The 24,097-nt window shown below is 44.4% G+C and overlaps 1 protein-coding gene across 1 annotated transcript in view; it reads right to left on the bottom strand.

The window, feature by feature from the left end:
- Positions 1 to 2,815: 2,815 nt before the first annotated feature.
- CYP27A1 (cytochrome P450 family 27 subfamily A member 1) overlaps positions 2,816 to 24,097 on the bottom strand; it is a 39,200-nt gene continuing 17,918 nt past the window's right edge. Inside the window, exons 2-9 of the mRNA XM_020904766.2 lie at positions 9,828 to 10,018; positions 5,447 to 5,646; positions 5,164 to 5,361; positions 4,843 to 5,015; positions 3,862 to 4,028; positions 3,574 to 3,655; positions 3,281 to 3,493; positions 2,816 to 3,144 (exon numbers count right to left, since the gene is read on the bottom strand). Of these exons, the coding sequence (XP_020760425.2) occupies positions 3,025 to 3,144; positions 3,281 to 3,493; positions 3,574 to 3,655; positions 3,862 to 4,028; positions 4,843 to 5,015; positions 5,164 to 5,361; positions 5,447 to 5,646; positions 9,828 to 10,018 (1,344 nt within the window). The 3' untranslated portion in view covers positions 2,816 to 3,024. The remainder of the gene's footprint in view (positions 3,145 to 3,280; positions 3,494 to 3,573; positions 3,656 to 3,861; positions 4,029 to 4,842; positions 5,016 to 5,163; positions 5,362 to 5,446; positions 5,647 to 9,827; positions 10,019 to 24,097) is intronic.

The following is a 24,097-nucleotide window of genomic DNA, read 5'->3' as shown; positions in this document are numbered from 1 at the left end:
GAGGGAGGTGGGAGGAAGATTCAGGAAGGAAGGATATATGTATACCTATGGCTGATATATGTTGATATATGGCAGAAACCAACACAATATTGTAAAGCAATTATCCTTCAATTAAAATAAATTTTAAAAAATGTAAAGAACCTCAAGTATAAAGAGACAACCTCTGACCATGCCCATACTGAATTTTGTCTTTTCCTGCTTAGAGTAGGAGTCTTTGACACTTTTCTTCCCAGAGCTCTGTCTATGGACTCTCCAGTAGCAAACTCTGGGCAAGGTTTCACAGCTACGTTAATAGCACTTCAGCTCATCTTTTAGAACACAACCTGTCACTTGTCACTTTCAGGGGGAAGCCTCTGAGGCTGTGCCTACACTTCACCGAAATGTAAGGGGATATAGCCTGCTCTTTGATTCAGCCTCACAAGGACATCATTACATCACCCTTCCTCTGAGCTCTTGTCTCAGTTCTGCATCTCTGATTTCTGATTAGAGACTGGATTTTAGGCCCTTCAGATGTACAGCAGGGCACTGCTGCCTCAGTTTTCTATGGTATCTTTGGAGTTATAACTTCCAGTGGCAGCTATTTCTACAATAATCTCACCAAACTGGTCTTTACAGATTTTTTAAAATTGAGATGTAATTCACATACTGTTAAATTCACTGTTTCAATGTGTACAATTCAGCAGTACTTAGTATATTCACCTAGTCGTGCAAACATCACCACTATCCAATTTCAGAACACACTCATCACCCCAAAGAAACTCTGTATCTGTTAGCAGTCACTCCCCACACACTTATCCAGGCAACCACTAACTCACTTTCTAACTCTATGGATTTGCTTATTCTAGACATGTTTATGTCAATGGAATCATACAAGATGTGGTCTTTTTGTGTCTGGTTTCCTTCATGAACATAACGTTTTCAAAGTTCATCCATGATGTATCATGAATCAGTACTTCATTCCTTTTTTATGGCTGAATACTATTCTAACCTACAGATATACCAGATCTTCACAGATCAGATTTTGATGTGAGATTAGTCTATAAATTCAATAACTGTGCCACAGACCATGAACCCTGACACTCTTCTGCAGCTGCTAAAAACCTCAATCCCAGCCACATCACATGATTTCCTCCTCCCCTCCACCCTTGACCCAAAATTCGAGCATTGAGGGGTCCCCGTGGTTTGGGCAGCTGACCCTTGGTGGTCTGGAGGAGCAGCCCACTGGGAAAGGCAGCAGTCTGCTCCAGTCAACTTTGTGCAGAGATCCTGTCCCCCTCAGTGCCCAGCCCCAATCCTGTACATTTACAAAGAGCTCTCACTGGTGAAGCCCTACACTGGTGGATTTGAGAGCCATGGGCTTGTAATCAAGCATCCCCGCTCAGTTCTCTCCAGGTTTCTCTTTTTAATATGGAAAGCTCTGTAGCCTCCACTCTCCTTCCCTTCCTCCCAGTCCAGTCTCTTCTCATTCAACATTTATTCATTACCTTGATTAAATCTGTGCCAGACACAGAGTTAGACACTGGGATTGTGCCCTCCATGGGGCTCCCAGCTGGCTAGGGAGACAGTCGGGCCTAGGATGCAATGAACACCCCGAGTGCTTGGTTTTATGGGTGGACGGGGATAGCACAAGAGGAAGTGTTCGCGCTCGCCCAGAGAGGTCAGGGAAGGCTTTGCAGAGGCGGTGACATTTGAGCTGAGTCCTGAGGAAGAGCAAGTTCTCTGAGACGATACGCCAGTTGGTGAAGAGGGTGTTCCAAGGAGACAGGACATGAAGTACCAAGTATTGAGGCTGGAAAGAGCAGAACGTGCTCAGGGGAGATACAAGGAATTGGGGCACCGCTGTGGAAAGGGTGGAGGCGGTGGACAAGTGCAGAGAGCAGGCTGCTGGAACACCAGCCTTCTAAGCCACCGTAAGGACTTTAGACCTTGCCTCAGGATTGAGAGGAGCCGTGGAAGGATGTTAATCAGGGCAATGATGTGCTTTGTTTTTTTTTTTTAATAGGCTCAAACTCAAATCCCCACAGACATAAGAAAGTCCAGCTTTCTGTGACTCAGCAGAAATTTCCCACTGGGGCTGGGCCTCCTCGAGGCTGGGATTAGTTGATTTTTCAGGCTTGTGTTACTGGGCACTGGATCTCCATGCCAACCCACTTTCCTTCTAGCTGGCTTCCTGTACTGAAGGGGCTGGAAAATTAAAGACTACAATCCCCAGACCGTCTCCAAACTGGAGTTCCAGGTAGGACCTAGGCTCTTCCTCTTAGCTGTATGCAAGAGATCTGAAAGGTGTTCGTGAGGCAGAGACCACCGTCTGCAGCTCCTGTCCCTTCTGCTGTCAGGGGCGGTTGGGAGGAGGGGGCATCTTTTCTTTTTCTGTTTAGTCAGCACAGATCTGGGATACATGGAGTAGCTTTGGGGCCAATGGTCATAGTGAGTTACCCAAACCCCATCCTCCTGAGTGTGGCTTCCCGGACTGATGAGCCTCCCCAGGGGTGCCCCTAGAATCATTCCTGTAGGCCTATCCTAGAGCTCTTCCAACCATTTTTGTGACCTCACTGCCTGTATCTAAGCACTTTCTGTTCAAAATACGGTGTCCTCTCTGTGCCTAAGGAGTGGATCGGCAGCTTCTGCCTGGACAGGGCCTCAGCCGATGCTAGGTAAGCCAAGACTTCTCTGTGAGCTCTGGGAAATCACAGGATGTGCTCAGCTTCCACGAAGGGAGGCGGCTCTGCCTCCCACCAAGTTTCCTAAGTGGGAGAGTGTGTTCCCCAACCACAGAAAGAGCTGGGTTGTCAACAAGAATGACAAAGATCTCCAGTTATGAATTAAAAAAACCCTTTATTCAGTATTTTCCCCCAAGATTAGCAATGTGCCATGGCAGCGGCCTTTTATCTGAGAGGACATGATACAAAATAGCAAAAAGCTCAGGATCTGCAGGAAGCACACAGGTTCTCCAACCTCTGGTGCCTGGCACGCACTTTCTCTCCGTCTTCGTGTGCCCGGGAAGGGAGGAAGCAAGGGCCCAGCTCAGCTCTGTCTCTGCAGGAAACGCAGGCCCACCTTCTTGCTGGGAACCAGAACAATGCGAGCCACACTCGTCACCTCCCCCGTCTCAGGGGCCAGGACCATCTCATACTGCTGAATCAGCTGGGAGGTAAAAGGCACAGGGGCGCTTAGAGTCTGTGGCCTCCATCCACCGCCCTCCTCGGCATGCCCCCACCTGGGCCTCCCTCCCCCGTCAGCTCCCCTAGCCCACACACCCCTCCAGTCTCTCCCCACTCACCCTTGTCAGCAGCAGCTGCATCTCCAGCTCGGCAATCCTGCGGCCCAGGCAAGCCCGAACCCCATAGCCAAAGGGTACAGAGCCAAACGGATGCTGGGTTTTGAGGGCATCAGGCTGGTTCCTCCTCAGCCAACGCTGGGGCTGGAAGCTGTCAGGCTCAGGGTAGATGTCAGGGTCCCGGGAAACCACGTAGTGGCAGAGCACAAACTGGGTCTGCACATACAGGTTGGGGGGCGCATCACCATAGGTCTGTGAGGTCCCCCCGGGAACCCTGGCTCTCCAGCCCCACTCACATTCTTGGGGAAGAGGAAGCCACCAACTTCAATTTCCTTGTCCACGACAACCCGGGAGTTCACAGGGACCACAGGATAAAGACTGCAGGGAAAAGAAAGTACAGGTCTGCCTCTGGATCCAAGGAGGGTCAGAGTGGCCACCCTCCTGGCCACACCCCTCTGGTCCCTCAGTCCCCTCTTCCCATCTCGTCTCTGATCCCGGCCACAGTCCCTCAGCCCCCACTTCCCACTCTTCTCTCTGAGCTCCCCTCCACACACAGACCCTTGTTTCCAGGGACAGTATCCTACCGCAGGGTCTCCTTAAGCACAGCTTTGAGCAGGGGCATGCGGGCAAAGTCCTTGTGCTGGGGCACCTGCCCAGCAGGCACCACGCCCACCACTTCCTTATGCAAGGCTTCCTGGATCTCTGGGTTCTTCGAAAGATGGTACAGGGCCCACGTCAGCGTGTTGGATGTCTGGGAAGTACAGTAAGAGATGAAGTGAGCAGGGATTTCTAGGGAAGAGGTTCAGTTAGATGGTGGCAAGGTGTTTGCATGTTTGCAAAATGTGGGAGAGAAATTAAATTGCTTCGAGTATGGCAGGGCTTCCCTGAGGGCTCAGATGGTAGAATATCTGCCGGCAATGCAGGGGACCCGGGCTCAATCCCTGGGTCGGGAAGACCCCCTGGAGAAGGCAATGGCACCCCAATCCAGCATTCTTGCCTGGAGAATCCCATGGACAGAGGAGCCTGGTGGGCTACAGTCCATGGTGTCACAAATAGTCAGAGATGACTGAGCGACTAACATTTTTACACAGCGGGATTAGACTCCAGGGTTTATAGGACCCTCTGTCCAATGCTCAATGTGGCTTCATGCAGGATAAGGACCGATATGATAGAGAATCGCACTGTAACAGCATAGGAGACTAACGGAGAAACCCAACAGGACAAAAGCACACAAAAGAGGCCCTACTTGGAAGGTGCTATGGGCAAGCTCTTCAACTCTCTGCTTAGATGACAGCGTGAAGGAGGAGATTAGGTGTGAGATGAAACTTCCCAGCTGTCAGAGAGGCTCCAGGGAGTGAGCGAATCCCTCACACTCCTGGAACCACTCCTAGCCCACCTCCACAAGGTTGAATGACCCCCATTTTCCTTCCAGCTCTAAATCCACATTACAGAAAGAGAAGCAGGTACCTGGAGGGACGAAGGTCAGGCTCAGGTGGAGGATAGTGGGGAACAGGCCCAGGATGAGAGCTGGGAGGCCCTGGCCTCCGCGCCCGCCCCTCACGCACCGTGTCTACTCCAGCCAAGAGCAGCTCGGGCAGGCTGCCCTCAGCCTCACGAGGACTGAGCTGTCCGCTGGTCAGCAGGAAGTGCAGATAACCAGATATCTGGGTCTTCTCTGGATTCCCTGTCTTCAGCTGGGCCTCTATCTCCTCCAATTTCTGATCAATCAGCTTTTTTCCTACAGGGACAATGGAGAACCGGGAGGATGCAGTCAAAAGCCATGCCCTCCGAGGATCAAGGGAGAAAGTCCTGGGAGAGAGTACTAGGGGCTGTTACTACACTGACCCTGGGACCCATGCCCCAACTTCTTCCCCTGGACTCCTCACCAAAAGAGAAGATGGTGTTCCAGCCATCCAGGTACCGCTTCCAGAAGGGCAGCAGGGGACGAGTCCACTTGGGGAGGAAGGTGGCAAAGAGAGAGTTGTGGAACATGAGCCCGACAGATCTGACGAAGGTCTCGGTGTCCTTGGGGATGGAGCGCTCCAGGCAGCCAATACGTTTCTCAAAGAGGATGTAGGAAATAGCTGGAGGTGCATGGAGGCCATCATCAGGGGAGAGTACAGCCTACCCCTGACCCACGCCACCTGGCCCCTCTCCCCACCAGAGTACCTTCCAAGGCAAAGAAGTAGAATTGGTGAGCAATGTCAGGCACGTGGTCCCCCGTGGCGCTCTCCGCCCGCCGCTGTTTCAGTTGAGCCATGAAGTCACTGATCACCTCGTTCAGCGCATCCGTGTAGAGCGCAGCCTCGGCTGGCTTCAGCATCCGCTGGTTCAGAGTCTGGCGCAACCTGTACCACTGCTCTCCCATCCTGCAGACGACGGAAGAGTGACATCAATCTCAGTATCTGGTAGGGATTGGATTAGGTGATATCTTCCCACCCTGAGTCCCTTACAGAGTTGAGGAAAATCTCAGACTCCTAGACCTAGAATTATGGAATCACAAACTCTCAAATGACAGAATCTTCAAATCACAAAACTTCAGAATTTCACTAAGAGCATAAAGGAAGTAGTTAAGGTGGGCATCTGAACCAACCTGTGCCGTGCTAAGTCGCTTCAGTTGTATCCGACTCTTTGCAACCCTATGGTCTATAGCCAGCCAGGCTCCTCCAGTCCAAGGGATTCTCCAGACAAGAATACTGGAGTGGGTTGCCATGTCCTTCTCCAGGGGATCTCCCAGACCCAGGGGTTGACCCCTGTCTCTTACGTCTCCTGTATTGGCAGGCGGGTTATTTACCACTAGTGCCACCTGGGAAGCCCTCTGAACCAATCTGCCTAGGGTCAAATCATAGGTCAGATGATGTTGGCTGAATGACCTTAGGCAAATGACTCAACTCCTCTGTGCCTCAGTTTCCCTTCTGTAAAATGGGAATAACAAGAGCGCGTATCTTAGTACGATAATTAACATGCTTAGATTGGTGCCTGGAAAATGGGTGAATACTTAATGAATGTTGACTGTGATTATCTTAGGATGACACAACTCTATAATCTTCTGTATATGAAATGAGCTATGAAGCTACAGTGGCTCTGGTCCCTCTGTGTCGAGGATGAGGGATAAAGGAAGAGCAACCTAGGGTTCTTGAGTTGCTCAGAGGACCTTTGTGCTCTGTTAGGCTCAAGGCGCCAAGGAGACAGAGAGCTATCTGGCTGATGCTCCAGGTCCTCTTGCCACAGCCATGCAGTAGGCAGTTGGGTCCTCACCCTGGTTAGACAGGGATGCTCATGTGGATGGACACACACTTTCCATTCAAGGGGCTTAATGTTCAGGGGCTACTCCCATCTTCAGTGGTCCCCCAAACCTGTTACCTTTCCTAAGCAAGCTGGGTATGGGTCAATTTTTAAAAAGCTAGATGTAGAGTAATAAATACAACAAGGCACAATTTTAAGAGGAAGAGAGGAAACCCTATATATCTACATGCATATCTGTATGTTCACAGAGAAGAATATAGGGCTTTCCAGGTGGCGGTAGTGGGAAAGAACCCACCTGCCAATGCAGGTAGATGTAAGAGATTCAGGTTTGATCCCTGGGTTGGGAAGATCCCCTGGAGCAGGGCATAACAACCCACTCCAGTATTCTTGCCTGGAGAATTCATGGATGGAGGAACCTGGAGGGCTACAGTCCAGAGGTTGCAAAGAGTTGGACACAACTTAGCAACTAAACAAGATAAGAATATACACCAAATTGTCAGGATTACTTAGGAGGATGAGATGGGACCAAGGGGTAGGGAGACAATATTTTATTACTGGAATTTTTACAATAAATATTACTTTTGACTTTTAAAAATTCATAAGGTCTTTAAAAAAGAAAAACATTTACAAGTATTAAGGCAAGAATAAGATTTTTTATTTTGAACTATTGGGCTCCCTGGTGGCTCAGATGGTAAAGAATCTGACTGCAATGTGGAAGACCTGGGTCTGATCCCTGGTTTGGGAAGATTCCCTGGAGAAGGGCATGCTCCAGTGTTCTTGCTTGGAGAATCCCCATGGACAGAAGTGCCTGGCGGGCTACCATCCATGGGGTTGCAAAAAGTTGGACACGACTGTGTGACTAAGCACTACACAGCATTGTAAGCCAACTATACTTCAATAAATTTGAAAAATATATTTTTTCTTAAATGAACCTTAAAAAACAAACTTAATGAATAAATAAATGAACTTCAAACCCTAGGAGTTTTCTTTCTTATATTGGTATGCGTGCTAAGTCACTTCAGTCATGTCCAATTCTTTAGGGCCCCATGGACTGAGCCCATGAGGCTCCTCTGTCCATGGGATTCTCCAGGCAAGAATATTGGAGTGGGTTGCCATGCCCTCCTTCAGGAATCGTCCCGACCCAGGGATTGAACACGCATCTCTTAGGTCTCCTGCACTGGGAGGTAGGTTCTTTACACTGGCAATATCTTACGTTGGGGAAAACTGCAAAAACGTAAACTAAAAGTGTTGCTAGAAAAGAAAACCAGAACAGACCTACTTATTGGAATTTCAGGTTTTGGGTGCTTCTCCAAGAGTAAAACTCTCCCAACAATAGGAATAGATTTGCAGAACTTAAATGAGAACCTTTCTGTGGTTGTTAAAATATTTCTTGGGGAAAACATGCTTCAGAAAAATGAGATTTTAAATATATATATATATGTTAAAACAAAAAAGTCTCATAGGTTAGCAAAATAGCTTTTAAATACATATATTGTATAAGATATTTAGGAAACTGGCTTTAGAGGAAATAAGCATAATAGATCACAAAGGGGTATATATATATATATACATGTTTAGCTCCAGTTCTAAATATGAACCATCAAGTCCAGAGATGGCCTGACCTGGTGAGAAACTGAGAACCAAATCTTTTATTATTATTATTGATTTATAATTGACATATGACATTATATTGGCTTCAATATAATGATTTGACATCTGAATACATTGCAAAATGATCACCATAATAAGTCTAGAATGTGGGAGGAGAAGTAGGCAACAGAGAATGAGATGGTTGGATGGGATCACCAACTGATGGACATGAGTTTGAGTAAGCTCCGGGAGTTGGTGATGGACAGGGAAGCCTGGCGTGCTGCAGTCCGTGGGGTTGCAGATTCTGATACGACTGAGCGACTAAACTGAACTGATCATCTGTCACCATAAAAAATAAACTTTAAAGATTTACTCTCTTGGCAAGATTTGGGTCCCAAATATTGTACAGCATCCTTGAGACCTAAATCTTGCCCTCAAGGTCAGATATCAGGCTAAACAGCTCTTAAAGAACATTCTCTATTCTCTTCTCAGAACTTAGAAAAAAGGACCCAGGAATTAAGTTCTGAAACCAACCACCTATGAAGGAACCAGGAAAAGAGAAAGTTAAGAAATAACAGAATGAATATACAAGCATCAAAGACATAGAAAATGAACCTTCCAACCAGCCTGTTCCTTTCCAAACATGTCAAGGCAGTAAGTCCTTGCATTCCAGAATCAGAGATATCTATGTCACCACTCACTGTGTCACTTCTGGCAAGCAGTGAAAAAACCAAACCCTTCTAGGCCTCAGTTTATTTGTAAAATGGGGATTAATAATACTATCTACTTCATGGCCTGTGTGAGGTTAGAATGAAATAATAAATGTAAAGACACTTGCCTGATGCCTGGCATGTCATAAACAGTTATTATCAGTGTTGTTGCTATTACTTCAACCACATGGATCAACTTTAATCCCTTAAAAAATGACTTTAAAAATGTGGATGTCAGACATCTAGGGAAAATAAAAAGCCATTCATTGTTCTGGAAGCTCTTTTAACATACTATAGCAAAAAGAAGCCTGTAATATATCCAATTACAAGTTGTGGCACTGGGAATGGTTTATCACCAATGATTCTCAATTATTTACCTTAATTGGTATTTGAATATATAATACACTCAGCTCATCTTTCAATGTGTCACTGCCAAAATAATCTTAACTTTTTTTAGGTATGACTTTGAGGCTAAAACTTACATGTATCTCTCTGTGCTGAGAGCATCCATGAAAGTTATAACCAACAACAAGCATATAATACATAATTTGGAAAATATCCTTAAAATTAAATTGAGCCCTCCCAACTAATATGGTGCTGCTGTTATTTTTTTTCAACTATAAGTAAATATGTCCCAGTACGATTTGAGTTAGTAGATTTTCAACCATAATACAGAATCATGGAGATTGAAAGGTCTGAAAGATACCTTGGAGATACTGTAATTCAAGCTTCCCATTATATACATAAGAAACATAAGCCCAAGGAGGGTATATTATTCATTTGTTCATAGTTATAGGATACATTAGTGGAAAAGCCAATGAATGGTCCATGGGCTTCAGTCCAGCCCAACCACTGCTTTCTAGACACACAGGCTTTTTTCCAGACTCGGGCTCAGAGGACACAGGGAGATCCTACTCTGCCCATTATCCTCTGGCTGCCGAGTGCCACTGTTCCTGGGCCTGGTCCTCTGGAGCCCTCTTCCAGTCCCTCTGGCCCAAGCTCACGTGGTGAAGGGCCCATAGGACAGGCCTTGCTGGTCCCGGTGCTCCTTCCATAGTTTCATGTCGTCCCGTACTGGGTACTTGCCCTCTTGGCGCATCACTTGCTCCAGGAGTGGGGCACTGGCCAGGTTCACGTGCATCTGAGGCCCTACTCGGTTTATCCACATTGGGCCGTACTTGGCCTTGTTCAGCACCTGTGGGGTTCAACCAAAGCTGAGTCATCATGGCCGAGGCAAGCAGGCACTTCCTGGGGAGGAGAAACAGGACAGAGGAAATGCCCGATGGCCGCACCAGAGCAGGTGGGCTGGGCAAAACTCACTGTGTGGGAGGTAGTGCTGGGATGGCCCATAGTCTTGAAGGGAGAACACTGGGAAAAATGGTTACACAGGAGTTAAAGTATTGAGAGCAATGAGTAGCTGGCAGAACTGGGGGAACTGCGGTCTTAGAAGAAAGGAATTTTGGAAAAACGAGATACCTGGTAAACTGGAGCATGCCGAGGTATGGATATTGGGGGTCCGGGGTTTTAGGGAAACTGAGCCCTTAGTGACGTGTAGTAGAATGTCTGTGGCCCCTTCATATGTGTGTGCTCAACTGCTCAGTCATGTCTGACTCTTTGCAGCCCCATGGACTGTAGCCTGCCAGGCTTCTCTGTCCAGGGGGTTTCCCAGGCAAGAAGAGTGGAGCAGGTTGCCATTTCCCACTCCAGGGGATCTCCCCAACCCATTTACATTTCCTGCAGTTTGCTTCCAATGAGCAGATAAGCATCTCGTGTAACCAGTAAGAAAAAAGAAACACAATTAGAAATGCCAGGAAAAATAAGAAGCTGAATGAGAAAATCAAGATGTAAGTATGAAGTAAACTATGTGGTATGAATTTTTTTAATAAAAAATTTTATTAGCTGTGTTAAGGAAAGTAATTCTCAATATTTTATTTTAGAATTTCTAAAGCATTTGACAGTTGAGACACATAACATCTATGAAATTGACATAGCGATGAATGATGTTTTTATAGTTGTTGAAAATAAGGGAGAAAACAATATGTTTTGGCAGGGGGAGGTAAAACTTAAAACTAAGATTAAATTTATTGGCTAAATTACACCTATAAACTGAAATAAAATGAAGCATAGTGGTTTCCCAAGTACACATCTTTCATAATCTGTAACTGAATATGTTTTAAGAGGATCAGATGTGTCCCAATATCAAAATTAGTCCAAAGGGTTTCTATAAAAGAAACATTATAATTATGAAGACAAGGGTCTTCCCTGGTGGTCCAGTGGTTAAGAATCTGCCTTTCAATGATGAGGACGCAGGTTGCCAACTAAGAGCCCACATTCCGCAGGGCAATTGAGCCCACTTGCCGCCACTACCAAGCTGTGTGCCACAGCTAGAGAGAAGCCCGCCCACCGTACTGAAAGATACCACAGAGAACCTTCACGCCACAGCTGGGACCTGACAGAGCCAAAAATAAAATAAATAAACATTTTTTTCAATTATAGAGAAGAGATCTATTATGCAAATTATAGAACTCATAATCTCTAGAATCATCAATTTTACTGGGTCTTACTGTTGACATTAAATACTAGGTTCTTATCTGAAGTTTGATTTCTTTTCCTTCTGTTAAGTTCAAGTAAAATGACATGTAGTGTTTTTATATAATGATGCAAACAATGCTTATCTCTGAGTCATGGTTTATAGATAGTTTACGTTCTTCTTTATACTGTGATTTGGTTTTCAAGGATTATACCTTCATCTTGGAATCAGAAAAAAAAACCATATTTTAAAGGACTAGATCAATAAGCTTGGGCACCACTTCTTGCCTGGAATCCAAAGCTCCTGGCACCACTTCCTAGCTATTGGTTTGGAATTTTCTGGGACATTTTCCCCTATGCCTAGGCATTGCTTTCTTCCCTCTTCCTTCATACTCCTCTTCTCAGTTAGTTTACTCGGTGGAACTTAACAAGGATCTATTTATGTAAGAACTTATTTTAGAAAGACACCAGAATACTTGCTGAGAGATGTGTGCTATGTCTGTGAGCCTACCATTAAGCCGTAACCTGAACCAGTTAGAGAGCCCCAGCGTTCTCAGATAGGTCCTATCTAAATGCCCCTTTGCAGATCAGAGTCCCCTGGGGATCATCTTCCAGGATGAATGGGAGGGCTAGCCTCTGCCAGGTGAAATTCCAACGACGGACAGTATTAAATTCATCTAATACTCATTTATTGAGTTCATATCCTGTTCCTCCTATACTGATCTAGGGGCTGGGGATACTGCTGTGATCTACTCTTCTACAGTTTATTTACATCCTAAGGCATAAGTCACATAGTTAAGGATTGGATTACTTATGCTTATAAATGGTTCCTTAATTTTTTTAAAGATTTTTTTATGTGGACTATTTAAAAAGTCTTTATTGAATTTGTTACAATACCGCTTGTATTTTATGTATTGATTTTTTGCCCGAGATGCTTGCAGGATCCTGGTTCCCAGAACAGGGACCAAACTCATACCCCCTGCATTGGAACATGAAGTCTTAATCACTGGACCACCAAGGAAGATCATTTCCCAAATTATTTTGTAGATGTCTGTTTCTTTAACTAAATTGAAAGTTTTCAAGGGCAGAAACCATGTTGTACTTCCTTATACCTCCCCTACTGCTAGACATGCTGATAAACACATTAGAGGCACTCAGTAAATATTTAGCAGTTGCCAACGAATCAAGTGGAAGAATAAAGCTGCAGATAAAACAGAGCTTACGAGACAGAGTCAGAAAGGAAGCAGGGGAGAGGATACACAGGACACTGGTAACAATGGCTCCACTGGGGCAGGCGTTAATTTTAAAAAGCCTAGAAGGATAATCAGAAAAGGAAATTAAGAGAATAATTCTAATAGATAATTACAATAGCATCTTTTATGGACTGAATGTTTGCATTTCTCCAAAACTCATGGGTTGAAGCCCCAACCCTCAGTGTGTATTTAGAGAAGAGACATCTAAGAAAGTAAGATTAAATAAGAGTGGGGCCCTGATGCAGTAGGATGAGTAAGTATCCTCCTAAGAAGAGACATCAGAGAGTTCTCTGTGTGTGTGAACATACACATACACACACCAAGCAAAGACCACTTAAGTACACAGGGAGAAGGTAGCTGTCTGCAAGCCAGAAAAACTGTAACCAAATGCAAGTCTGTGTGCCCAATGCACAAAGAGGCCAAAAAATACCAAAACATCAGAATTTGGAGCAGACAAAACCTTACTGCAGGGCCAGGCAAGGAGATAAGTGAGTGGCTCATGCCTTAAAAACCCTGAACTTCCTGAAAGCTTTCAGCAAAGCCCTTTTATAAGAAAGATGAAGGAGAAGGAGGGGCATAGTTGTTCATGTATGTTTAGTTGCTCAGTCGTGTCCAACTCTTTGCAACCCTATGGACTGTAGCCTGCCAGGCTCCATTAGCGCCACCTGGGAAGCCTGGAGCATGGTTTAGTTGCTGCAAATTTCTTGATGTCCAAAAAAAAAATTTCTTGATGTCAGATCCTTTGTTCTTGAGGTCAGATCACAGTCAGGTCACCATGTACCTATAAACCTCCACCAAAACAAATATTATTCTCTATTCTGTGGGAAAACGGGCAAGGTTCCATGGCTCAACTTTCACCCTCTCAGATCCAGGCCCTGGCTAACAGGAGGGGGTCCCTGTGTGGGCTCATTACCCTGTTCAGCAGCATTCATCTAGTATCCAGACTGGGTCCTCCCGCCAGTGCCCACGCCTGGCCAAAGAGGCGGTTCTCAGCTGATGGTGCCTTCAGGGCCAGGTTCCCAGGCTCAGCCCAGCTGTCACCACTGAGGGAGCCAGGCGCCCAGGACCGAGCTGGCCCTCAGGCTTTTCATGTAACTGGAGACAATCATTTATATAGGATCAATAGGAATACATGTAGCAAATACCAACCAGCTCACAAGAATCGCCCTTCTTTGAAAATAGCCCCAACCACAAAGATGGACCTGAAGTAGTGACGTGAAATGTCCTTTTAACTTAACCCTGACCTCTGGTCACCTCCTAGGAGTAGATAACCAATCTAAGCTGTACCTATTTTTGAAACTTGAAAGGGGAGCCTGAAGTTGGATGAAGGTGACTTTAATGGCAGTGTCCATATATTCCAGTTGCTGAGGCCTCCATGGACTGTGACCCATGAATACTGCCACTGCCATTAGGTTGCAGAGGCGGGGATGGGGTAGAGGTTCACTGCTGCCTTGAAGCCTGGGCCCAGCCAGCGGGCGGCCCTTGCAAGGACTCAGGAGCTCTTCAGGACATAGCCCCAGCCTTCAGCTTGTCCCTGGGCCTCTCTAGATCACCCCACCAGCCCCAAGGCCTGAGGGCCTGGAATGCCCCAGGGAGAAGGCCACGATCCACCTCTTACTGTACCCTTTACCGCAAGGACCACAGTGAGGTCCACTGTTGGTAGAGTGGGACCTCAAACCACTGTGCTAAGGGTGTCACACTAACAGTGTCCAGCTAATGGGCATGTGCCCACTCTACCCCTGCTAGAAAAAGACTCTCACCAGAAATCAACTCTGCTGGTACCTTATTTTGTACTTTCAGCCTTCAGAACTGTGAAAAAATTAATTTTTGTTGTTTAAGACACCCAGGTTGTGGTATTTTGTTAGAGCAGCCAGAGTAAACTAATATATAACATCCAAAAGAATAAAATTGCTACTAATAAATTTAACCAAGGAGGTAAAACACTTGTACACTGAAGACTACAAAAGACTGCTGAAAGAAATTAAAGGCCTAAATAAATGGAAAGATATCCTGTGTTCACAGATTGGGAAACTTAACACTGTTAAAATGGCACTGCTCCCCAAAGTGACCTACAGATTCAATGCAATCTCCATTAAAATTTTCATGGGCTTTTCTCAGAAACCAATCCTCAAATTGATATGAAATTGCAAGAGCCCTACATACCTGAAACAATGTTTAAAAAGAAAAACAAAGATGGAAGACTCATACTTTCTGATTTTAAAACTTACTACAAAGCTACAGTAATCAAAACAGTCTGGTAATAGCATAATGATACACATATAGACCCATGGACTAGGATCAAGGGTATCCAGAAAAAAACGAAATATCTATGGTCAGTTGATTTTTGACAAGAGTGCCCAGATCATTCAGGGGGAAAAGAACAATCTCATCAATAAATGGTGTTAGGACAAACGGATAACCAAGTGCAAAAGAGTGAAGTTGGACTCCTACCTTACTTCGTATACAAAAATTAACTCAAAATGGACCAAAACTCTAAATAAAAGAGCTAAAACTATAAAACTCTCAGAATAAAACACAGTGATAAGTCATCATGATCTTGGATTTAGCAATGGATTTTTAGATTTGAACAGTAACATATGAGCAATAAAAGGAAAAAAATAGAAAAGCTGGACTTCATAAAAATTAAAAACTTTTGCACATCAAAGGACATTATCAAGCATGTGAATAAACAATTTACAGAATGAGAGAAAATACTGGCAAATCATATATCTGATGAGGGTTTAATATCCAGAATATACAGACAACTCTTTAAAACTCAACAAGAAGAAGACAATCCAATTTTCAAAGGATGAAAGCACTTGACATTTCTCCAAAGAAGATACACAAATAACCAATAAACACACAAAGAGATGTTCAACATCACTGATCATTAAGGAATGAAAATCAAAACCATAAAAAGGAAGCATTTTATATCCACTTGTTGTTTAGTCACTAAATTGTATGTAACTCTTTTATGACCCCATGGACTTTAGCCCACCAGGTTCCTCTGTCCAAGGGATTTACCAGGCAAGAATACTGGAGTGGGTTGCCATTTCTTTCTCCAGGGGTTATATCCCCTAGAATGACTTAAATCCAAAAAAGTGAATATAACAAGTTGTTGGCAGGCAGGTGGAGAAATTGAAGCCCTTGTACATTGCTGATGGGAAAATAAAAATAGTGCAGCTTTGGTAGAAAACCATTTGGCAAGTTCCCAAAAAATCAAACATCAAGCATTACCACATGATCCAGCAATTCCATTTCTAGGTATATACTCCAGAGAAATGAAAACATATACCACACAGAGACTTGTACAGGAATGTTTATAGCAGGATTACTTACAGTCATCAAGAGGTGGAAACAATCTGAAAGTCATCAGCTGATGAATGGATAAGCAAATTGTGGGATATACAGACAATGGAATAGTATTCAGCCATAAAAAGGAGCAAAGTATGGAAGTACAATACAAGCTAAAACTTGGATGAAATTTGAAAACATAGGCTAACTGAAAGAAGCTGAGACCAAAGGTCTCATATTGTATGATTCCATTTATATATGTGAAAAGGCAAATCCATAAAGATGGAAAGCAGATTAATGTTTACCAAAGGCTGGCATGAAGGGGAATGAGGAGTGACTAATGACAGAGTCTCTTTCTAGGGTATCAAAACTTGAAAAAGTTATGAAACTAGAGAGAGGCAGTAGTTTTATAACATTAAGAATACGCTAAATGCTGCTGAATTGTGCACTTTAAAATGGTTCGTTGTTTTACACTTCGTGAATTTCCCCTAAGAAAAAGCCTAGAAGTTTGTGATACTTAAAACCTCCAGAGGCTCAGAAAGGGCCCTGCTGAGATTTCCCCTCAGCAAAGAGAGAGCAGAAAGGGAGTGAGGGGGTTCCCCTGAGTTGGCTCTTCTGTGGTTCCAAGACTTCCTCTCTTATTAATCAAGAAGAAGAAAGGACCAGACCAACCTTTCCTTTGCCTTGCCAGCTACTTATATAGGATTAAAGATCAGGTTTTAAGGGGGTGTTTGCTCATCTGTTTATTTGCTCTGGGAAGAAGACACTGGCAGAGTCTTTCTTTTAGAAATGGAAATGCCCCCTATTGCACAAAACTGTTGCCCTTATAACTTTTCTGGAGGATGATTTGGCAGCCAATACATATCAGAGGCCTGGATGAAATCTTTTACTGCACCAATTCCATTTTAGGAGAACTTATTTTAAGGAGCTAATTCAGGGTGTGCATGATATTTAGTGATAGACATATTTAGCAAACCTTTATACATTTAAAAATCTAAACATATAACAGTAAGCTTCAGTAAATTCTCATGTAGCCACAATGCAATACCCATTAAAAATTGTTACTCAAGTGACAGTAAAAAACATTCATATTTCAGTAAAGGGCAGGTTATAAAAGTGAGTATATGGTATGCTTTCATTCAAAAAGTACATACTTGGATGATGCATGGGGAAATTGTGGAAGTCTCTTCACCAAGGACAAACAAGCAGGATTAAAGCCTACTTACCTTCAAGACTGTGTGTATATTTATGCTTTCATTTCGCAAACGCTTTTTTTAAAATTCTATTTATTTATTTTTGGCTGTGCTAGGTCTTCATTGCTGTGTGGGCTTTTCTCTAGTTGCAGCAAGCAGGGGCTACTCTCTAGTTGCAGTATGCAGGCTTCTATTGTGGTGGCTTCTTTTGTTGCAATGCACAAGAAAGCTCTAGGGCACAGGCTCAATAGTAGTGGCACATGGGCTTAGTTACTCTGCAGCATGTGAGATCTTCCTGAACCAGGGACTGAATCCATGTCTCCTGCACTGACAGGTGGATTCTTTTCCACCGAGTCACCAGGGAAGCCCACACATGCTTATTAACACCTATGTGTGCCAGACACTTAATATGTACAGGGTATTGAGATGGAAGATTTGGATTTTCTTTGTTTTGTGTCTTTATATTTTCTGATTTCTCTATGATAAATAGAGAAATTTATCAGGTATTACTTCTGCAAATTACTTCAACTAAGTCGAAATGACATTCTTTTAAATGTGTTATGTAATCACAAATAATCGGTAGGCAACTCATATTTACTTGCCTTTTTTTAGAACAAGGGTCATTTTATAGGGAAAAAATGTGCCTGTCTCATTGTCATGGGTTTTGATCTCAAGTCAGTCATCCACAGCTGCCCTATTCATTTCAGTTGAGGGGTAAAGGATTGCCTGGAAGGAGATTTTTGTCCTAGTTTCAGTTCCAGCACAGGGGCTGTGTTACTTCGTTGGGTAATAGATTGGTGGTGGCACCCTCCCAATCTTGCATGTGTCTGCAGACACAAAGGCTTGAACCCTGTGTCAACCGAGAAAAATACACAACCTAAAAATTGAGAATTATGTTTTATTCAGTGAAATTTCTGAAGACTTAAGCCCAGAAGGCAGCCTCTCAGATAGCTCTGAGGGACTGCTCCAAAGAGGTAAGTGAGGAAACAGTATATATAACAGCTTTTGCAACAAAACCCAGGTAGTTGGGACATCAGAAGATTACTGTTACTTAAAGAAAACCTGACATCTGCAGTTAATGAACTTAGTGCTTTTCTATGTGAAACTGTTGGGTGGCATTTTAAAGGTTCTCTGAAGAGCTCCGTGTAGTTCTTTATGTCTCAGTGCAGAAGGAATTCAGCAAGAAGCAAAGTGATGACAAGAAGTGATTTATTAGAATAGGATGTCTGTGAGGCTTACAAGCAGGCAGGTGAGAGGATGCTATACCCCAAGAACTTACTGGGCTACAGTTTTATAATCAAAGGAAAAGTGGGGTGGAGGAAGAAGACCTTCTTGTTTTTCTTGAGTAGACATCACGCTTCCACCATTAGTTCCTCCTCCAGGTTGAGCAGGGGAGTTTTCATGTCCTTACATGGTCAAGCTAGGCCCACAAATTATTGCTTTTTATGTGTGCAGAGGGCATGTCCTAACTTACTGAGCTCACTGGGCAGGCTGTGGGTCTCATGCCGTCATTGTTTTATTGTTTTGGGGCATGTCTCATGTTTCTATCGCGTGGTTTTGTTGATCATTAAGCAAGCTTGCTCAGTTTTGTGGTTAAGTAAACCTGCTTTTTTAACTAATCATTAACTTAACAGAGGTATCCCATATTTTTTCTACTTACAACCCCCCAAGTAGGATTAATTATTTAATTATCTACTTTGTCCCTTTATTCGGTCCCTGTCACATATATGCAAGAGTCTGGGCTCATTGAAATCATTCCTTTGACATGCACATTAGCTACCTAGGGCCAGTATCCTGCTCTTTTCTACCCTGGATCCCCTCTCAGCCGATTGCTGCGGGCAGCTCCAGTGGCCAGTGACTTGATGACCACAGTATCCTGTGTTGACTGATATGGCAGGCAACATGTTTTGTCCACACTAGCCTTCCCTGAGGCTGAATGCCCTTTCCTCCCATAACAGAACTGGAGACCTACATGTAGCTGTCACCCAGCTATCTCCTTCCCTATGTCCCCTATATCTCCTGACAAGCATTAAGTCCCGGTATCCTTAGAGTTTCCCATCGCCTCTGAGTTCTGACCAATGTGGCTGTGCTGTTCTCCCCTCTTAGAAAAGAGCTACAGATAATAAAATCCCTTCCTGCAGCCTAGCAGGGGCTCCCCAACAACCTGGTACTCCACAACTCAGCATCGCAGTCATTTAACCCCTTTTGTTTAGGAGTGTTCTTTAGCATGTGAGGGGAGGAGGAAAGTGGTGGTGGGTGGAGGGGGTTGGGCAGCCAGGTTAGGAGAGAGTAGACCCATCCTGCAGAGGAGTAGGGGGTCTTCTCACAGTCCTATCTATTTTGTCCATAACCAGCCACTGAAAACTGAAAGTAAGTGCAAATTTGTGCTTTCTGGTAGTGGGTGGGGTTGGCTGCCTGCCCTGGACCCCTGGGCTTCCAGCCACTGTGGAATTCCTGAGGTGCCTGTTCTACATCCCTGTGTCTGGGTTTCTGTAAAAAAAAAAGCAACTATAATAGTTTGGGGCAAGAACCACACTGAAGAGAGAACAAAAGGGAAAGTGATTCTTCCAGTAAGAGGTCTGAGGCCATTCCTCCTACTACTTTGGCAAAAATGTGAAACCAGTAATACAATGTTTAATTATGTGACTTTCCAAAATGTTAGGAAACTTCCTCTCATGTCCAAAGTTTTAAACGTGTAATGTCTTTCTAAAAAATAATTTTATTTATCTATTTATTTTTGGCTGTGCTGGGTCTCTGTTGCTGCATGGACTTTCTCTAGTTGCGGTGAGCGGGGGGTGCTGCTCTCTAGGTGAGGTGGGCGGGTTTCTCATAGCAGTGGTTTCCTCTTGTGGAGCACAGGCTCAATACTTGTGGCTCGCGGGCTTAGTTGCTCCGCGGCACATGGGATCTTCCTGGATCAGGGATCGAATCTAAACCCGTGTCTCCTGTGTTGGTAGGTAGGTTCTCTACCACTGAGCCACCAGGGAAGCCCTGAAAGGAAATCTTGATTAGCAAGATAAAGATCTCAGCAGGGTGGACTGCTAAGCGGAAGCAAGGTTTGGAGTGAGCTTGTCAAGTGGTTTCTGGAAACAATGTTGGTGGAGTGACAATACAGAATCCCTCTGGCAGTCAAAGAAAAACTGCTATCTTTTACCAACTAAAAAGCAGTATATTCCTGATATAAATACTGTACTTGCAAAAGGAACCATACTCCAGGGGTGTTGCCCTACTGCTCCTGACAGACGGACTACATGAGGTTTTGAACCCTCTCCTCCCAAATATTGCTGGGAGAAATATCAACAACTTCAGATATGCAGATGATAACCACCGGCAGAAAATAAAGAGGAACTAAAGAGCCTCTTGATGAGAGTGAAAGAGGAAGTGAAAAAGTTGGTTTAAAACTCAATATTCAAAAAACTAAGATCATGCATCCAGTCCCTCCACCTCATGGCAAATAGAAGAGGAAAAGAGGAAGGAGTAACAGATTTTATTTTCTTTGGCTCCAAAATCACTGCTGATGGTGACTGCAGCCATGAAATTAAAAGACACTTGCTCTTTGGAAGGAAAGCTAGGGCAAACCTAGGCAGAGTATAAAAAAGCAGAGACACCACTTTGCCAACAAAGGTCCATATAGTCCAAGCTGTGGTTTTTCCGGTAGTCAGGTATTAGATGTGAGAACTGGACCATAAAGAAGGCTGAGCGCCAAAGAACGGATGCTTTTGAATTGTGATGCTGGAGAAGACTCTTGACAGTCCTTTGGACCGCAAGGATATCGAGCCAGTCAATCCTAAAGGAAATCAACCCTGAATATTCATTGAAAGGATTGATGTTGAAGCTGAAGCTCCAATACTTTGGCCACCTGATGCAAAGAGCTGACTCGTTGGAAAGGACCCTGATGCTGGGAAATATTGAAGGCAGGAGGAGAAAGGGCAGCAGAAGATGGGACAATTAGACAGCATCACCGACTCAATGGACATGAACTTGAGCAAGGTCTGGGGGACAGCGGAGGGAGGGCACAGGAGACCGGCAAGCTGCAGCTGATGAAGCTGTAAAGACTCAGACACGACTTAGGCACTGAACAACAACCACCTCCCCAACGCTGATAGAGTCACAACATCCTTTCAGAAAAAAGAAAGTGGGGCCCCAGCAGGCCCACTCACAAAGTATGGAATGGGATTCCAGTGGGCAGTGGCAGGACCTGATTGCTGGTGTACTTAGCAACAAGGGGACAGGAGTTCTTGACCATTGTCCTGAAAGCCTAATGAATTCTACTGGCGCTTAGAGTTAAAGAGAAAAGTGTTAGTTGCTCAGTCATGTCTGACTTTGCGATCCCACAGACTAGCCTGCCAGGCTCCTCTGTCCATGGAATTCTCCAGGTAAGAATACTGGAGTGGGTAGCCATTCCCTTCTCAAGGGGATCTTCTCAACCCAGGGATTAAGCCCAGGTCTCCTGCACTGCGGGCAGATTCTTTACCATCTGAGCCACCAGGGAAGTCCTTTTAAAGGGGAAAGAGCCCCATACAATCTTTTAGAAGCATTCCATGATTGTTCCTTTCCCTTCTGTATCACCAGGAAAGCGAAACCACCTGGCTAAGACAGGAGGTTGTGACCATACATAAAATGCTCTTTATTCATCCAGGGCAGTCAGCTCCTCAGAGATAGACTGAGATCCCTTCTTACAAGGAGCAGGAAAGGAGAAACTGGAGATAGATTTGGCTAAAAATCTAACGAGACTCTAGAAGTTTGGTTGCTCCCAGTAGCAGATGTAAAAGCCACACCAGTTCTGCTGGTTGAGAAGGCATGGAAATCGAATCATCACCTAATGACTGACCTCAAGCTCCTAGAATTCCAGTTGAGCTATTTCAAATCTGAAAAGATGATGCTGTCAAAGTGCTGCACTCAATATGCCAGCAAATTTGGAAAACTCAGCAGTGGCCATAGGACTGGAGAAGGTCAGTTTTCATTCCAATCCCAAAGAAAGACAAAGCCAAAGAATGCTCAAACTACTGCACAATTGCACTCATCTCACATGCTAGCAAAGTGATGCTCAAATTCTCCAAGCCAGGCTTCAATAGTACATGAACCGTGAACTTCCAGATGTTCAAGCTGGATTTAGAAAAGGCAGAGGAACCAGAGGTCAAATTGCCAACATCCACTGGATCACTGAAAAAGTAAGAAAGTTCCAGAAAAACATCTATTTCTGCTTTATTGACTACACCAAAGCCTTTGACTGTGTGGATCACAACAAACTGTGGAAAATTCTTAAAGAGATGGGAATACCAGACCACCTGACCTACCTTCTGAGAAATCTGTATGCAGGTCAAGAAGCAACAGTTAGAACTGGACATGGAACAACAGACTGGTTCCAAATAGGCAAAGGAGTACGTCAAGGCTGTATATTATCACCCTGCTTATTTAACTTATATGCGGAGTACATCATGAGAGACACTGGACTGGGGTCTGGAATCAAGATTGCCAAGAGAAATATCAATAACCTCAGATATGCAGATAACACCACCCTTATGGTAGAAAGCAAAGACGAACTAAAGAACTTCTTGGTGAAAGTGAAAGAGGAGACTGGAAAAAGTTGACTTAAAGCTCAACATTCAGAAAAGTAAGATCATGGCATCTTGTCCCATCACTTCATGGCAAATAGATGGGGAAACAGTGGAAACAGTGACAGGCTTTATTTTGGGGGGCTCCAAAATCACTGCAGATGGTGACTGAAGTCATGAAATTAAAAGATGCTTGCTCCTTGGAAGAAAAGTTATGACCAACCTAGATAGCATATTAAAAAGCAGAGACATTACTTTACCAACAAAGATCCGTCTAGTCAAAGCTATGCTTTTTCCAGTCATCATGTATGGATGTGAGAGCTGAACAATAAAGAAAGCTCAGCACCAAAGAATTGATGCTTTTGAACTGTGGTGTTACAGAAGACTCTTGAGAGTCCCTTGGACAGCAAGGAGATCCAACCAGTCCATCCTAAGGGAAATCAGTACTGAATATTCATTGGAAGGACTGATGCTGAAGCTGAAACTCCAATACTTTGGCCACCTGATGTGAGGAACTAATTCATTTGAAAAGACCCTGATGCTGTGAGAGATTGAAGGCAGGAGGAGAAGGGGACAACAGAGGATGAGATGGTTGGATGGCATCACCGACTCAATGGACGTGAGTTTGAGTAAACTCCGGGAGTTGGTGATGGCAGGGAGGCCTGGTGTGCTGCAGTGCATGAGGTTGCAAAGAGCCGGACATGACTGAGCAACTAAACTGAACTGAACTGAAGCTCCTAGCCACTCTGGCCATGAACACCTTACTGATGCCATGAGGGTGGAAGAAGAACAGGTAAAGACTAATTGGGGCTTGCTGCAGTGAGTCTTTACATCCACAATGAAACCGTCATCTCACAATCACCCACAGATGACAAGAGGGGAAACTATAACTTCCTGAAGGGCCCCTGTAACTCAGGCCTGGACTTACAGTGGAAATCATGAGCGCCCAGATGATGAGACAGTCACTCAGGGTGAGGTGGAGCAGTTTATTCAATGGGTACCATCAATCTTTGAGGGACAGTCAGATCTTCTCTTGTGCCCCAAAGAGAGACGCTGGAAAACTATCTGGTTCTAGACAACCAACTTTCCAGAATGGAAGCCTAGACACAGATTGAGATAAACGCCCTTCAGGCTAACAGAGGGTGTTATGGCTTGAACTGGGTTCCACTGGCAAATTTATCTGTTGAAGTTCTAAGCCTAGTACTGCAGAATGTGACCTTATTTTAAGATGATGTCTTTATAGAAGTAATCCAGTTAAAACGAGGCCATAAGGGTGGACCTGAATCCAGTATGACTGGGGCCCCCATAAAAAGAGGAAATTTGGACATAGACGCACATACGTTCAGGGGAGAATGCCATGGGAACGTGATGATAGTCATCTACAAGGCCTGTGTCAGTGACTAACAATTATGCAGACAGGAGCCTGTGGCAAAGTTATGTGGCCACTAGG

The sequence above is a fragment of the Odocoileus virginianus genome, chromosome 30 (genome assembly GCF_023699985.2).
Source record: "Odocoileus virginianus isolate 20LAN1187 ecotype Illinois chromosome 30, Ovbor_1.2, whole genome shotgun sequence".
In the NCBI taxonomy this organism is placed as follows: domain Eukaryota; kingdom Metazoa; phylum Chordata; class Mammalia; order Artiodactyla; family Cervidae; genus Odocoileus; species Odocoileus virginianus.
This window is presented reverse-complemented; position numbering and strand designations above follow the sequence as displayed.